We start from the raw sequence: 16,272 nt of genomic DNA on the forward strand, positions 1-16,272 counted from the left end.
ACGTGGTCTCAATGAACCTACTCAGTGGAATATCGCTGCCTAGGCGCACTACTTCGATGTTGCTGTAGTATTCAGCACGCTGGCGTTCGTGGAACGGCTGTGATAGACGCACTTCCGTTAAGCTCTTTGTGTCTCGCTCGGAACTCGCATACCTGCTCTGAAGTGCACAAGCGCCGCATTTTCAGGTTTTTTTTTGGACAGGAACTCAATGCGACGGATCCAATTTATGAGGCTCAATATCTTTAGCAACCCAGACGAACAGTAAGTCGTTACAAGTGAACCTTGTGGTAATAGCGCGTCGAAATGAAAGGGCTTTACGAGGGCTAATACGATATCCCTTCTATTCATCCCCAAAACGTTCTAGCGCCAGGGCGAGAACATCGGCATCGGCGCTCCATGGGAGTGAGCGCCCACAGAGAAGCCAATGCGACAAGGTCCGCAGCTCTTAGCCGCCCATCGCCCGTCGACGCTTATGTCGCTCCCTCACCGGAACGTCGGCGTAGACAATAAAGGCGACGGCATGCCACTCGGCTTTCTCAAGAACCTTCGTCCAGCCGGTCGTCTGCGTCTCGCGAGTACTATTAGACCAAAGTTGGATGCTTCTTTTCTTGGTTTGACAGACACGCACCTTGAACGGCCTTGGATCATACCATGGTAGGTCGTGGACTATATTATCCCGGTTTGCGAGTCCTTGTTGGTCTTTCCTCGACCCTGCACACCGCGTGTCTCTGCTCTCTTAAGAGCGGCCAAAATACAGCTCACCTTCGTCTACCCTCCTCTCCATCACTCACATCTCGCCATGTCCCGTGCTCTTCCCTCCCCGTACAACCCCGTGGGCATGCCCGCCAACGCCGTCGCCATCGTTTCGCTCGAGCAGCTTAAGGGGTCTCAGGCGACGTTTCCACCGAAGCGAATCGACCTCGCGTCAAGCGAGTGCTGGAGCGCCATCCTAGGCAGAGCGAGCGGTCCTACTCCGTCTGGCGATGCGCCCACCTGCAAACCCAGTAATGGGTTGTTTCCTAGCATTGCTGTTGACAAAGAGGCTGGGAGCCAGTCAGTATATCCCAGGCATGCAGAGCTGGTATTCGACCCAGCGAGAAGTCAGGTGAGTGTCGTCCTTCTATGACATCGAAACATGTGACGAGAAACTTTCGTACTAGGTCATGCTCAGGAACTTGGATAACCACAGGGGTAACATCGTGTTCCGCGGTGTACCCCGTCACAGTGAAGAATTATTCACGGCAATAGAGTACGACGCGGAGACAATGCCCAGGGGCATCGAGGCATATGTGCTTGAGAACCCGGGCGATGAGATGGCGCTCAAGACCGGAGACGTGATCGTACGTGCTTGCCTTCACGGCGACATGGCTAGCGCTGATTGCATGAGTACAGCAACTGGGATACAAGATGACGGAGCCTACATCTAAACAAGCCGTAGGGACTAGTTTCCCCATCTTCGCCCGAGTAAGTTTGACGGTCACGGCGGAAAGTAGGCGCGACTCCATCGAACCGGCCAGAAGAGATTCTATCCTGCTTATCCAGCCGAACCTCTTTATGTAGCTTCTCGTATCGATTGCCATGTAGCCGCGCAACTTATCAGAGGGAAATCGCACATTCATCTTCTCCCTTTGGGCAACCGACTACGAGGCCAATGACTGCGGCCGAAAACCGTAAACGCCAATGACCTCGGCAGATCACTTCCGAAAGCCACCGCGAGATTGCTGTACCTTGCAGAACCTCTTTCTTGATGATAGAAACGAAAGGAAGGAAATAGAAGACGGCAGAAAGGACTTCACGACATCCCTTGCACCCATTGGTACGAGGGGTACACTCGTGACATTTAATCGACGTTGAAAAGAACTCAGTGCTTTGAAGCACCCCGAGCGATAGGACGCGTTAGTTTCGATTGGCGGGTCTAACTTTACTTGAAGATGGCACTCCGTAGGTCAGCGAGATTCACTCCGGTTCGATATAGATAATTCTTGTTCTATAAGCCTGGATGCAGGACACGCTAGAGGAGCGCCTTGTGACTGGTACCATATCGCCGTAATAAAAAGCCTGCCATATCCTCCGCTGCGGACAAGGCGCATACCGTCAGCACCATGAAAAGCGAAGGGATCCTGAATTAGCTCACCAAGCTCCAATGGCCGCTCCTGAACGATCTATAATGGCAGGGGCTCTCAGTGAATCTGGCTGCAGAGAGTATGATCGGACACATACGAGATGCCCCGCTCCCTTGATATCTACGTTCGAAGCATTCGCCAGCCGAAGCCACGCGCGCACAGCAAATGCCTCGGGACCTCCGAGCCTACAGACCAGCGCAACTCAAAAGTCAGCATCCGGCAACAGATGATCCATCCCGAAAGACAAGCAGACAGCGTACCCGTTCGACGTCACTTCGCCCCTGTCCTTGTCCGGCGCGACGAATCTCAGCTCGATGCGCTCATCCAGCTCGCGGAGCTGCTCCCATGCCTCGGCGGCGACACGCACGTTGAGAAAGAGCACGGCTTCGTGCATGCCCGACATCTTGAGGCTTACGCCGCCTTCCTTCGCCGAGGGGGCGGTTCCGTACTCGACATAGGCAGCGAGGACGTCGGGGTGCCATATGCTGAAAAACGGGGATTGTTTGAGGAGCTTGTGGGCTTCTTCTCTAGGGGTACGAGCGGGTGTATGGTGAGTACACGTATATAGACAAAGAACTTGAAGAGGGAGAGATACCGAGTTGGCCAGTTGGTACGGCGCGAAATGGCCCCCGTCACAGTGCCCGTGTTGAACACGGGGTTGAACTTGGTGTTCTGGATGATGACAGGATCGATGAGGATCAGAGCGTCGAACAGGGCAGGGAACTCCTTGGCGACAAGTGTGCTGAAAGGAACGCGTTTCAGTTACAGTGATATACGCAAGTGGTAGGGCTTACGATGTGGCCCCTCCGAACGAGTGCCCGGCAACGACAAGAGTACGCCTTGATAATCCTGACTCTTTACGGGACCTGGTGACCTGTTCGCTCAGACGCGGAAGGTGTGTCGAGAGTTCTGCGTCTGCGCCATCTGGGAGATATGAGAGGAAGAACTGTGCCATATCCCGCGCATTGTCCGCCCAGTCGACTTCATCGCGTCAAACAGTCAAGTTCGCACCATGTGGAAAGGGATAAGATGATCACTCACACAGTCCGCCGAGGACTCCGTCGTTGAGCAGGCCCGAGTCTCCATGCTGCGCTGCCTCCCACGCCCATACCTCGTCGATGAGTTCTCCAGCTGGGCTCGTCAGTAATGCACGTAGCGCAACCTCCCATGTCTAAAGCAGCAGCGAAGTGAGATCAATCGCATCTGGAGAATGACACAATATATGCACCTCCTTCGGGAAACCGTTCGCATGGGCCAAGAACAAAGTCAGACTCTTGCCCTCCTTCCCTCTCCTCACCAGTCTCTTCCTCCTGAACCGATTGATCACACACCACACCACATCCTTCTCGCCCTGAGTACCTTGTGCGACCTGTTCCCCACGCTCGTGCCTCGCCTGCAAGCCTATCATCTCCATCGTGAGCTCCTTCACGCGCCCCTTGCGCTCTGCTGAGTTTCCCGTGAAAGGCGGCGACGTCGGGAGTGGGACGTCGGGGGAGACACGCGGGTATGCGCCCGGAACGACATGCGTGGTAAGGGTAAATTCATCCGTGAAGGTTGGATCGCGCGGTGGTGAAGGAAGTTGTGGGAATATGGTTGATTTCGAGGAGAGGGCCGGGTGGGGTAGGAGAGATAGCCATGGGCGCGGGTGAACCGGGACGAAAGTTGGTGTCGGGGTGTATGGGTAGGCGTTAGGAGGTGGTGGTGGTGGAAGAATCATTCTGTCACACGTTCTCAGGATCATGAAGTCCATCCAAGTGAAAAGTGATTATGAGTGGGTGCATACCTTCGTCCCGCTCGCTAGGCCAGCTGGTTGCGTGTAGGAGCGTGCAGAAGAGCACACTGGCAATGCTGGCCGGTCGCTGTCGCATGATTAGATGCGGGGACCGGGGAAGCCGGGGTGGTCGACGATGCTCCTCACACGCTCACAACTCGACTCGCAACCTTGTCTTACATATGTAGTTTGATATGCTAACCCGGATCCCTTGACATGACTTAGCTTCTAGCACGTTCAACTGGCAGCGGGCCTCTTGTCATGTACCTCCACGCATATCTCCCCCACTTTCCATCCCCATCCTTCCTCACTGAGCCCTCAAGGCCTCATAAGCGCCGAGCCAACGTCCTTGCCCGCGCACCTCGAGGCCATCTCTTGATGTCCACCATCTGAGCAATCACTCTTAGAGAACGCACCTCCCAACATCTCTCTGATCTCTAAGGTTTCATCACGATGGTCCTAATCTGAAGATTAAACAAGTCGTTCCAGCGAGAGCGGAAACTTCATGTTAGCATTACGACGGTGGCGGTGCTGAAAGAGATGGTACAGGGGTTTTACAAAAAGACGCATTTCCTCAGGCTCCTAGCTCAGCGGAGGCTAATCTCAATTCGTGGAGGGTACTCTCACCCTTCCTCATTCCATGATTGCCTCGTTATGATAGCATTTTCCACAGTATCAGATTAATCAAAACCATGTCAGCTCCAGATTCAACCTCCCAATCAAAGGCTATCATCACGCCGAGCACTATATTTTCTGGGCATATCCACGGGCGCAACATGTTCACCTGTATCAATGCTGGCCCCGCACGCCGGGAAGGGGGAAGCAAATTTCCGGAAAACCTAAACTCGATCTGAACTATTGAACCGAGCTGGCGGCACTGGAACGTCGCGAAGGTGAAATCACGGCACCGCATACATCAGCATGGTGTGGAGTCTTCCTGCGCGATATACAGAGGCATAATAGCTTCTTTCCCGGTCAAAGATGATATAACAGAGTCACGAGTGTATGTAACGTGCGGCCAATTTAGAGTAGTCGCGCAAGTTCCTGTGTCTGGAATGGTAGAACATCGTTGAGATGCCTTGGTTCAAGTAAGTTGGCGATCCGCGGAGGCCGTAACTTTCGGAGGAGGGTTGCTAACACGAGCTGCTGCACTAGCACAAATATTGAGACCAGTGTAGTCGTAGGCACTGCCATTTTCTCATCCCTAGAGGCATATAATTGTATTGACAGCTGGGCTTATACGATAGCCTTGTTCCCCGGAAGATGACTATGCTTCACAAGGCACAAACGGACATGACGGGCACACGCAGTATGACCCGACAGAGCAAACAATCGATTTTTATTTCATTCAGGGATCGTCAGAATACAGTACAGGTCTACCAGCAAATAAAAGAACACAACGTGGCAACAAGCGGCTGAGCAAGCGATAGAAATGCTTAGTGAAAACCGTTCATACGCACCGATCAAGAGCATTAGAACATCGATCGAGGACCAAAAGGTCCTTCACGCGGCCTGGCGGTACCGACTCTGACGGAGTTGGCCCGCACTGAGTCGTTCGGGTTTTCGAGGATCGAAACGCGCCAATATAACGCCCACACAGCCCAAGCCATCAACCCTTCAAAAGCAAAGAAGCAGCACATTCACTGGACAGGGTTGGCCACGCGATCGACGGCGACCTGCGCACCGACGACAACGACCTGCGCTGCGCTCTCGTAGTGCACACAAAGCGATGAAAAGTCAGGGGGCGTAGTAGACACCGCTCGTACTAATGAAATCACTAACCCGGGCAATATCCGTACAGCCCTGTGAGGATCAAGCAAGTGAGGAGGACGCATGCAATGAGCCAAGGTTTCGCAAAGCTCTGGTTTGGCGCCTTAGTGAAGCTTCCGCGCATTCCGCGTGCTAACTTAGTACTTCCCACTGTGGCGACCCCGAAACTGTCGCCCACTTCCTCCTTCGATGCCCACAGTATAGGGTCCAACGCGACCGCTTAGCCAGTCACTTCCGTTGGCGCCGTCTGCCTCCGATGGGTGACCTACTCGGGAACCCAGTGTACCAACGACACCTCCTAGACTTTGTCCGCGACACCGGTCGCTTCGCCTCCACGGCTCGTCCTCCAGCCAACGGTCTGCCCCGCCTGCCTGCCTAATCCCACCTGCCCACACGTCAGGTACGTCTGCATCTTACTCATACCTTAGTCTCTGTTATCGTCTCTTCATTTCTTTATTCCCCCTTTCCACCATGCCCTGCCGCTTTGAACTAAAACATGACCACGCTCAAAAACGAACACCACACGACAAGCACATAGCCCTCTTCATTTCTCCATTTCTTTCTTTCTTTCTTTACCAATAACACAACGACAACAAACAATGACTACCGAACACATACCACGACTTCTACACGTCTCGAACCCACTTCTCCTCCTATCCTCATTTCCTCACTTTCTCTCCTCATTCCCCCCTCGCACATTGGCTATACCATAAAACCGTCATATCATACAATACGAACACAGCCCATAATACTCCCACTCTACCCTTTCTGCCCTTACAGGGCCATTGCTTTCAGTCTCACACCCCGGTGGCCCGGACCCTTGATTACCCGCACGATACTTAGATACTCAACTAGTCTACCATAGGGCGAAGCCCTGCAAGACAATAAACTCACTCTGATTTTAAAAAAAACTTAGTACTTAAGACCGAGAGGCTGAGAGGAAGAGTTGACGGAGAATGACGGAAAAGTGCATAAACTGAGAGAAGGCTCTGGTGATGTCCTGCGTAAATTACACCAAGGAGCTAACTACGCCCATCAAGTTTGGAGGACGAGAGCAAGAGCACGATGACCGATCGAGGAATCTGCACAATTGAATGGCAGCAGCGACGTAGGCGGCACAGGGTGGAAGACAAGGGTCGGCATCTGTAGACGACGTGGCTGTTGAGGCGATGCGCACTCACCTTGAGAACCTGTACATGTTTGAACCGCGAGACAGCAGTCCCTGTAGTCCGTACAAAATGAATTAATGATGATGGGCGTCGGGAGCACGAAACCAAGTTCTCAGCGGGCTCGGCGGGCTTTCGGTCGGGGTTGAAAAAAGTGCCGAGCTCCGGTGCCGAACGCTTTGTCGCGCACGATAACGAGACAGTGATGTGTAGACGTGGATTCGCTGACACCAACGCCCAGCACGCACCGCTTCATAATGCAAGATGACTTACCCCTCACACTAACGTTATTCCTCGAAGGTCGCTAAAATACGCCGCCATATTTTCCGTGAGCATCGTTCTCTACAGCTTGACTCAGTATCTCTCTGAGGTGTACATGGGTGCAAGAGGTGCAAGGCGCCGCGGTCGCATCATCAGACGAACTGTCATACTTTTGTGGAAAAAACACGAGCTTCATAAGTAGACCGATATATTTCCTCCAACGCACATCTAACAAAGATTTTGTTTGTCATAATGGATGGCATCCTGTGGCATCCATCCCCCTCCACTCGATTGAGATTGAACCGCATGATACGACGAACATTTCTTGATCGTCATCACTCCAACCCGCCATAACAAACTTAGGTTCATATCACAAGCTTGTAGACAGTGCCCGTTTCAATCAATGGAGAATGTTTGCGAGAAACGACTGGTGTTCTACGGTGCCGGACGAAACGGTTGGTCTACTGGTGAAAAGACCTTCGAAGGCGCACACTCAAGAGACGGTCAGTAAATATCAATGACAACGTCAACCTTGGGGTTGTTTGTGACTTCCGACGACAGAAGTCTCCGCATCGTTTTGCCTTTTGAATGAACCAAAGAGTTATATTTAATCACCACACGGGAAAGTCGTCTGTGTCGCTCATATCTGGGCTCACCGGTGCCTCCTCTGTTGTTCATGTCAATTCCAAATTTCGGGAATGCACATTTGGAGGGGCACGATTACTACCAAGTTCTGCCAGAAAATTTCAGGCTTCTCGCTATGTGATTTTTTAGGCCAAGGAATGCTTATGTATTATTCAATGCAGTGATTCTGCGAAGACAAGTACATTACGTTCCGAAGCGTGGAGTGCGCCTACGCCGCAGGGCGCTCGCACCATGCAAGAATTTGTCAGAAAATGAAACGTGGCTGTGAGTGCCGGGACCGGAAGCATGCTATGTGCTTCTGACGTTGGACGTTACGGAGGGCATTAATCTGCAATGCCTGGACGGATATTACATCCCTCTTTATTCCGACGTACCTTGAGCCCGAGTAAGAATTGGTCAAGACGGAGCGGCTGTTTCGGGACCCTGGCACGGTGAGCTCCGTTCGCTTGTTGACAGATGTAGACACACGACGGGCTCTCAAGCCACAATCAATAACTTGTGCTCGTGTAGCCTCGAGTCATATGTAAATCTTCGGCCTTCTTATTTTTGCTTCCTGTCTGCTAATGATTCGCGTGTGGATGATGGTCATAAGAAACTCTAGGATAGTCTAGAATGACAATAACTTAAGGCACGGTGTGTCCACATCGTAATGAAGTGTGGTAGCCCTTAGTGCGGATCGTTAAGAGCAGCTTAGGGCCAACCAACGCTGTGATCACTGAACGTTCCTATTCATTCTCCGGCGCGACTTCCGATACTCAATATTAGTCATAGCAACGCAGGTTGGATACTTCGAAGACAAAACTGCTTAGATCGTGAAAGCTGCTCCCCTTGGACGATTGAATCGCGGGAGAGAGCGGGGGAGACGATGATGTATATCACGGTGAGCACACCCCATTTCCCCATGAATGATGAAAGGGCCAACCATGCTTTGGGGATCATCTGCCAATGGGCTCGTGAGATAGTGGGCTGGCTCATCCCGAGTATTATGTATCCTGTACAGTGAGCTGCGGCCAGCTTTATTCACGAGGAAGATGTGTCTTGCGTTGGATCAATGAATGTCATGAAGTGGAGTGGCTCACAGGTAAAGCAGGTATTGATTGACACACACACACACATTTCAAACTGTGAAGGGCGTGATAGGTAATGAGCACAGAGCAAGTACTTATGGCCTGCAAAAGCCTGAAGTTCCGAACGCTCAACCACGAGCAGAAGCGTGCCGCCGGGCTTCTTACCTAGACCCGCCTGCCCGCAAGACAAATGGCCAAGGAAAGAGCGCGGCAGGTTCCAATCGTTCATCTTGCGTTGATGTCGAGTTCTCTTTCCGAGTCGCTGCATAAGTAACCCACATTGACATAACCGCGGTTGATGACGGAAGGTCTCTTATGATCCAATCGAGATCATTCCGATCCTGAACGTTGACGGCTGTCAGAACGCTTCTAATGAGACCGCGGCCGCCGGCCATAGGCCGGACGTTCTTGCCTTTTTGTTTGCCATGCCCGCAATGGCTGCCAGCCGCCGCCTTCGTGTTCGCAGAACCTGTGCAGGCAACTTGTCTGAGATGCCTTGTTCTTGCTCGTTTGTCGGAGCGTGTCACGAAGCGTTGCAAGGTGTCTGCCTTGTTTGCAACGAGAATGTGGATGCAATAGTAGCCGCACGGGTGCAGATTAATTGGCCAAGCAACAAGAAGCACCAACAAGGCTAATGTTCGGGTTCAGAATCAAGTAGCTTACCTAGTTTGGAAGAACATAACACTGTAACCTTCCATAACAACTTCGCGTTTTGATGTTCTCAAGCACTGGCTGCAGTATGCGGCTAAGTGGCTCTAGGTAGTAACAGCAGAAATCGAACAAGCCAAGACCAAAGTGCTGGCCATGAAACCAGAGCATGTGCGTTGCTCGATGGGTTCTTGCAAAAAGGAGTTCGCGAACACCCTGCCAGGCTTCTGAAAACGTTCCAAGGTGTTCCTCAGTGGCCCAGCCGCTGTCGTCACTCGGTACCCAAGCATACACATTGAGCTTACCGAGTCCAATGCCGCACCGCCAGCGTTTGCGTTCTTTTGTCTCCGTCTGTACATTCACTCGCCTGACATTGGCGACCGGCCGATTCTCGCTTTGTAGCTCGCGTTGCCAGGCTCGTTTGCAACAATTCAAACCGACTCGTCCTCGGGTTTGGCAGTCTGGCACGTCTGGCCCGTCGGTCAATATACGGCAGCACAGGTTTCGGGAGGGGATGTCGACATGTAAACAGGCTCCACCACCAAGAGCCACCGAGTCGAGGGCTGCAAAGAGAACAAAAATTTGTCGTTCGCAGGCGGATGTGTACCTCTGGCAAGGCGTGTGAGTGGGTCGGCGTGTGTGTCCCGCAACAAGGCAACAGGCCAACAAGCAAATTGAACTCCCATCACAAGCACGATCAAGAGCCGCTTCCCCTATTTGGAGGTGACATTTCGCCTCGACGAGCCCCCTCCCGACCCTCGTCAACATGCAGAACGCCGGATTGATCTGTCCAGCCCCAGCATCATATTTAGTCTTTCATGTAGCCTCGTCGTTACCTGCCTTTCACCCTCCTTTTCCTTCCTAGTCTCTCCTCCGACAATTTCTCTTGTTTCAGGTCTGAAACGTTGCTTGAACGCTCTGTTCATTAGCTCTTGTGGCCACCGTGCAACCTTATCCGACATCGACCCACAGTAAGTCCTTCCTCGCGTACATATGTCGCCATGGCTCGCTAACATATCACCCCAGTAACACCTCCGCCATGTCGAAGACGCGTGTTAAAGAGGTCAACCTCACTCTGACCATCCCTCCCCCAATGTCATCTACCACCACCATCCGCATCGACCGTATTATGCCGACGCCACCGGCGAGCGCCCACCACACACCTTCGAGTAGTCTTGCATCCTCTTCTTCCACTCCCGTCGGCCCCGTGCTTTCGCGTGTCTCTTCTGCTTCGAGTCTCGCCAGCAACGGTCGGCGGCGGCCTCTGCCTCCTCCGCCCTCGGGAAAGAGCTCGCCTATACCCCAGGCTTCCCCACGTCCTCTCCCCACCCCTCCTATCTCAGGCAACAGCACCCCCGCTTTTTCGAGGCAGTCTTCCCATTCGCCAACCAACTCTATTTCGAGTAGGTCAAGTACCGCCAGCTCGATTCCCGAAAACTATAGCCCCTCTGCATCGAGCTCTAGCCGGCCAAGCACATCTGCTTCTGGCTCGAGCAAGTGCAGCAGGTCCGCCACCGCCGACTCGTTCGGCGCATCGTCGTCTAAGCCCCAGCACCGCCAACAACAACCTCAGCACCAGCTTAGCCCGTTGAGTATCCCCTTCCCCGTCAGAGCCCGCACGGTCTCCACGACGTCCAAGTTCTCGACGTCGACATCGCTCTCGCTCGCTATCCCGCCAACGCCACTAACGCCTTTGACGCCACCTCCCCCCTCACCGTTCACGACGAAGCGGAGGCGGCTCTCAAAGCTCCGGCGGCACTTTGGCGACGTGCCCCCGATCGAGCTCGTCTTTCCCGCCGGTAACCCGCCGAATGCCAAGTCTGCCGAGCTCGAGAAGATGAACCTCCGCCGGTTCAAGGACTCGCTCATCACTGTCGCGCGCACGATCGAGGTCGACACGCCCGAGGGGCCCGAGTCCGATGAGGACGAGGATGCGGTGGTCTGTCTCGAGGACGGAAAGTGCACGTTCGGCGAGGACGACGAAAGCAGCTGCGACAAGGACATCGATGCGATTATTCAGGAGCAGCTGTCTGGGAGGATCCGGGGTGTGCCCGTAGAGGATGAGGAGAAGTTCAAGTACATGGTGAGACGCTTCAGCAAGAAGTGGGTCACCGAGAAGAGTGGGAGGCGTCTCACGACGGATGACTACAGCGCGGTCCTGAAGAAGCTTCGGGAGCTCTGAGTACGGCGTACCGCACTTCCTTTTCTTCTTTCTTTTCTTCTCTCTGCATCATCCCTTGGGTATCTCTCATCCATCCTACGCATTTTTTTGGTCCGCTTGCATCTCATCGACGTCAACAAAAGCTCATAAGCTGTTATATCTGTACTAAATACCTGTTTTTTACTGCATGAGTTCCGTTTTTACTTCCATTATCTCAGCCAGCCTTTTTCAGACTGCCATAAACTTTCGTTAAGACTTGGCGCTCCCGCACAGCAGTACTGGTTCTGTGCATATATATCTTACTCCCTCATACGATATATAATTATTCTCCCAGCTCCGTACATTATAAGGACATTCAGCCAGTATCCTCGTGGGTTTTCATCTCATTCTCGTCACACTCGTTGTTCCCGCCTACAAAGCACGTAGCACGTACCTAGCCCCACACTTTCTCTGGCAAATGCAGTTGCTGAAGCTTGTCAGTTTCGCCCCCGTCCCGTCCATTCCTGAGGCATGAGTTCCGATCACAGGCGGTGCCGACGTCACCACTGTAGTGGTGCCTGAGCTGGCACGACGAGGCAAGTTTGCGGGCTTGGGCAAGCGTTTAATATCGGAACGCCACGGCCTACCATCCAGACCCACACTTGACCTTGAGATCGAGCGGATCACTTGAAGGCACGCAGTTTAACTCGGGGCAAGTGCATAGCATCCCAGGTACGAGCCAGCCCTTAGTACAACTCGCGCTCAGCTCCGATTTACTCTCGGACCTGACACGGATGTATACTTTGTTCCGATCTGTTCTGCGGGACAAAAGAAAAAGAGGAAACTGACTCGCTCTAGCACGTTTCGTCTTCCCAAGGCGTCGTTACGGGTCCGGGGCGGATCTGCCCTCCCAGTCGCCCACCCACACAATCGTATGAAATCACACGACACGTTATCACCGATCAACAAAATCAAGTCTCAACATCAAGGGGAGAGGGGAGGGGCCAAAAAATGATCTGAGCTGAGACACAAGGGATCAGAAATTTTACAGGGCGCCCAGTCACTGAGAGTTTGGGACCTTGAGAGGCTTGAGGAGCGGGGATCTCGGATTGACAACTAGGTTCTCCCCGCGAAAGTTTCTGCAAAGTTCTCTAACACCCCATTTCGGAGCGTCTGCCGTGAACTTGGAAATGGTAGCCATTAGAGCGGCCAAGCACAAACACAGCTACTTAGAAGGTGGGCGCAGAGTTAGACTTAGGTAAAAGTTACGGTACAGCGGACGGGACAGCGACGACAGGTTTGCGATGCACAATGCAGGGAGGTCGTAAGTTGAGTAGCTAGCTAGCACAGGCGGTGATGCGGATTCAGCAGGATGTAGAAGAGGGGTATTATGTACGAGCGCAGAAGAAGAAATATAAGACAACCATGAACAAAGACCCAAGAAAAGAAAAAAGGTCACAGAAGCAACAAGCCAAAGCAGCCGGACGTGCCAAGGAGCGCGAAGACGAATAATAATAATGTTACGAGTAATGGAGTCTAGTTGAGGTAGCCACGGCATTTGGCGGAGCCGCACAGACAAGGGATCTTGTCCTGCTCGATCGGGAAGTGGTAGTCTGTCGATAAATTTTGATCAGCATGTCGTTTGGCGACCAAGCCAGCAAAGTGAACACACCGTAGGTGATCTCGTCGCCCAACTCGATATCCTGCTTTGCGTAGATCACAATCTTCTTCTCCCCGCTGATCGTGATGATCCGCGCCGTGCAGTTAGGATCGCACGAGTGGTTGATCAGCCGACTACATACAAGCAAACATTCGTGAGCAAGAAAGAATAAACTGAAAAAAGACAACAGTACGCACCCGAGATTGCCCTTCTTCGTCGCATCGACCACAAGATCCTCGTCGATGCGGAACAAATAGCTGCTCCCGATACCCTGGCGCTCGTACGCCTTCTCGCGCTTGTCCGCGACCTGCGCGCGCACCACCTCCCCAACATACTCGATCACCATCTCGCCCCTTGAGACCCGCTCCATCGCGTACAGCCCCCAGTCGTGGATCGGCGAGCGCGCGAACCGCAGGTGCTTCTTGCGCGTCTGCAGCTGGTTGAACTTGACATTGAGGTCCGCCGCAGACGTCTCGCCCATCGAGAGCGCGACGGCGCGCTGCAGCTGCTGTGCCTCCTCGCGCCCCTGCTGGCGCCGCCGCGCGTTCGCACGGTTCGATCGCGAGGAGGTGACGTGCGTTGCTGGTGCGACGGTGGTGGCGGTGGCAGAGTCTTCGACGGTGTTCGTGCGCGGAGCGTACTGCGCAACATAGGCGGCCTTCTCGATGTGCGAGATCTTGTAGTACCCTTCGGTCCGCGCAGAGCCAGTGAGATGCTTCCTGGCCGACGACGCTGGCTCCAGCTCTGCTTCCAGCTCCGGTTCTGGAACAGGAATCTCGCCAGAGATAGCGAGCTTCGCAAAGTACAGGTCTTCGTCGTCCTCGCATATGCCCAGCGCGAATAGGTCGGGCGGAGGCGATGGCTCGCGACGGGCCTTGCGCACCGGCGAGATCGAACGCGAGAACGTAGGCGACACGTGGATATCTGTTGTCGCTGGAGCCTCGAACCCCACATCCATAGCAGTCACCGCCTCCTCCACAGCTGCATCCTTGCGTCCCTTCTTCTTCGCCGCTGCCTTCTTCTTCGCGGCTTTCTTGGGCTTCTCCTCGACGATGGCTGGGACGTCGACCTTGACCTTCTTCCGCAATGGCTCGTCATCCTCTTCGTCGTCATCCGAAACGGGTCGTTTCCGGTCCTCAATAGCGGCGATGACGATAGAAGTCGGCTCGGGCGTGAGCGGCTCCTCGTCTTCGGACTCGATCTCGTCCAAAACGACGCCACCCCTACGCAGCTTGGTGTCGATGACGGTCTTCTTCTGCTTCTTCTTCGGCGGCGCATCCTCCTCATCGATCTGCATATCCTCGTCGTCCAGCGGTGCTGGCGTCGCCTCTGGCTCCTCAGGCGCAGGCGTCAGCGTTATCACCGTCGTCGTCTCAACAGGGACCTTCGGTGCCTCCCGCTGGCGCTTGCGGAACGTCAAGCCCTTCAAGCCCTTCTTCTCCTGCGTGTGCTCCGCCGCGTCCTGCCCTTCCTTCCCTCCCTGCGCGCGCTCCTCCTGCAGTCTCGCCTTCTCCCGCACATACGTCTTGCGCACCAGCGGCCCAACAACGCGATCCGTAATATCCTTCTCCAGCAGCGCCCTCAGCTCGCTCTCCACCATCCTCGCAGCCTCCTCCAGCATCTCCTCCCTCGTCCAGCTCGCCTTGCCCACAGCAGGCGCCGGCGTAACCTGCGACGGCGGCTGCCCCACAACCAGCCCCACCGCCTGATGCACAAGCGTCGGCGCGCCCGACCCGCCAAGCACACGCGACGCACGGCGCGCCGTGTCCGCTCCATCGCTGAACGTCACGTACCACGCATGGCGGTCGCGCAGCACCCGGTCGACGGCAAACTCCGCAAAGAACTTGCGCACGTCGTCCTCGCGCACGGATCCGGGCCCGCCGTTGAGCTCGAGCTTGATGTGCTCCTTGCCGTTGCGCGCGAGCGCCTCGAGCACCGCTGCGTCCTGCTCGCGCTGCTGCTGCTGCCGCGCGGCTTTCCCGCCTGGCCGGCGCGAGATGGGCGACGGGGAGCGCGAGGGCGAGCGCACGCCGGCGCGGTGGCGGTTTCCGAGCGGGCGGGCGTGGATGGGCGTGGACGAGGACGATTTGGTGCGGAGGAGGTCGGTGGGGTCGTGAAGTGCGGACTGGGCGTCGTCGACGACAGCGTTTTTACGTGCCATCATCATCACGGGCGGGGGCCGCTCCTTGATGCGCATGACGGGGCGGTCGTGAAGACGGTCCCGCTCCCTGCCCCTCTCCCTATCCCTTTCCGCGTCCTTATCCCTCCCGTCCCTCATCCGTTCTCGCTCCCTCTCCCGTTCTCGTTCCCGATAGCTCGGTCGATGGGGTGGCGTCTGCCCAGTCCTTGGCTTCGCAGGCAGCGGGTGCATTCCGGGCCGCAGCGGAGGAGCGACCGTCGGACGCGTCTGCTGAGGCGTCTGCGACGACGAACTCGGCGCAGGCACAGGCGTAGCCGGGAGACCATCACGGCCAGCACCAACACCACCAGCCATACCCTTCGCGCGCCGCTCCCTCTCCTCCCTGTCCCTCTTCTTCCTATCCGCGATCTCCTTCAGCACCGCCTTCAGCCGCAAACCCTCTCCGTCGAAGACGATCTTGAGCTCTTCGCCCTCGAGCGCACCCGACACTGCACGCAGCTTCTTCCCGTCCATGCGCTCGACGCAGCGCTTGGCCTCTTCGTTCGTTTGATACTTGATCGTCGCGATGGGCAGCGACATGCCCGTCTCCATATCAAGCGGCCGGTCACACGACAGCACCGAGCCGTGCACCGCGAACTGCTGTCGGAGGTGCGGTATTGGAATCAAAGGGGGCACGTTCATAACGAGCACGGCGGTAGGCGGAGGAGGGCCGCACGAGTTAGAATCGTACTATAATAACATCAATAAAATCAAATGAGTATTCACAGAAAAACCAAACATAAAACAGCATCTGCGCACCTCATACAGAACCTCATAATAATTTTCTCGCACCGGCTTCTGCTTCCACGCCGCCGCCCTTCTCGGATCGCTCGGCACGCACT

At 54.7% G+C, this 16,272-nt stretch overlaps 4 protein-coding genes across 4 annotated transcripts; 2 read left to right on the plus strand and 2 right to left on the minus strand.

Moving 5' to 3' along the window:
• Nucleotides 1–1,062: 1,062 nt before the first annotated feature.
• On the plus strand, nucleotides 1,063–1,960 carry CONPUDRAFT_83138 (uncharacterized protein). Its single transcript, XM_007772031.1, has 3 exons — nucleotides 1,063–1,110; nucleotides 1,131–1,340; nucleotides 1,393–1,960. The coding sequence occupies exons 2-3, from the start codon at nucleotides 1,164–1,166 to the stop codon at nucleotides 1,558–1,560; spliced, it is 345 nt and encodes a 114-aa protein (XP_007770221.1). The 5' UTR covers nucleotides 1,063–1,110; nucleotides 1,131–1,163; the 3' UTR covers nucleotides 1,561–1,960.
• A 51-nt stretch (nucleotides 1,961–2,011) lies between these two features.
• CONPUDRAFT_155289 (alpha beta-hydrolase) lies at nucleotides 2,012–3,840 on the minus strand (the record flags this gene model as incomplete). The annotated part of the gene is made up of 8 exons (XM_007772032.1): nucleotides 2,012–2,073; nucleotides 2,135–2,162; nucleotides 2,221–2,308; nucleotides 2,384–2,650; nucleotides 2,719–2,865; nucleotides 2,918–3,104; nucleotides 3,165–3,294; nucleotides 3,352–3,840. The coding sequence occupies 8 exons, from the start codon at nucleotides 3,838–3,840 to the stop codon at nucleotides 2,012–2,014; spliced, it is 1,398 nt and encodes a 465-aa protein (XP_007770222.1).
• A 6,650-nt stretch (nucleotides 3,841–10,490) lies between these two features.
• CONPUDRAFT_155290 (uncharacterized protein) lies at nucleotides 10,491–11,633 on the plus strand (the record flags this gene model as incomplete). Its single annotated transcript, XM_007772033.1, has 1 exon — nucleotides 10,491–11,633. One exon carries the CDS (start codon nucleotides 10,491–10,493, stop codon nucleotides 11,631–11,633), a length of 1,143 nt encoding a protein of 380 aa, XP_007770223.1.
• A 1,494-nt stretch (nucleotides 11,634–13,127) lies between these two features.
• On the minus strand, nucleotides 13,128–13,732 carry CONPUDRAFT_58456 (SET domain-containing protein; the record flags this gene model as incomplete). The annotated part of the gene is made up of 3 exons (XM_007771563.1): nucleotides 13,128–13,204; nucleotides 13,264–13,385; nucleotides 13,449–13,732. 3 exons carry the CDS (start codon nucleotides 13,730–13,732, stop codon nucleotides 13,128–13,130), a joined length of 483 nt encoding a protein of 160 aa, XP_007769753.1.
• Between the last annotated feature and the right edge of the window lie 2,540 nt (nucleotides 13,733–16,272).

Source organism: Coniophora puteana (assembly GCF_000271625.1).
Source record: "Coniophora puteana RWD-64-598 SS2 unplaced genomic scaffold CONPUscaffold_8, whole genome shotgun sequence".
Taxonomy (NCBI): Eukaryota; Fungi; Basidiomycota; class Agaricomycetes; order Boletales; family Coniophoraceae; genus Coniophora; species Coniophora puteana.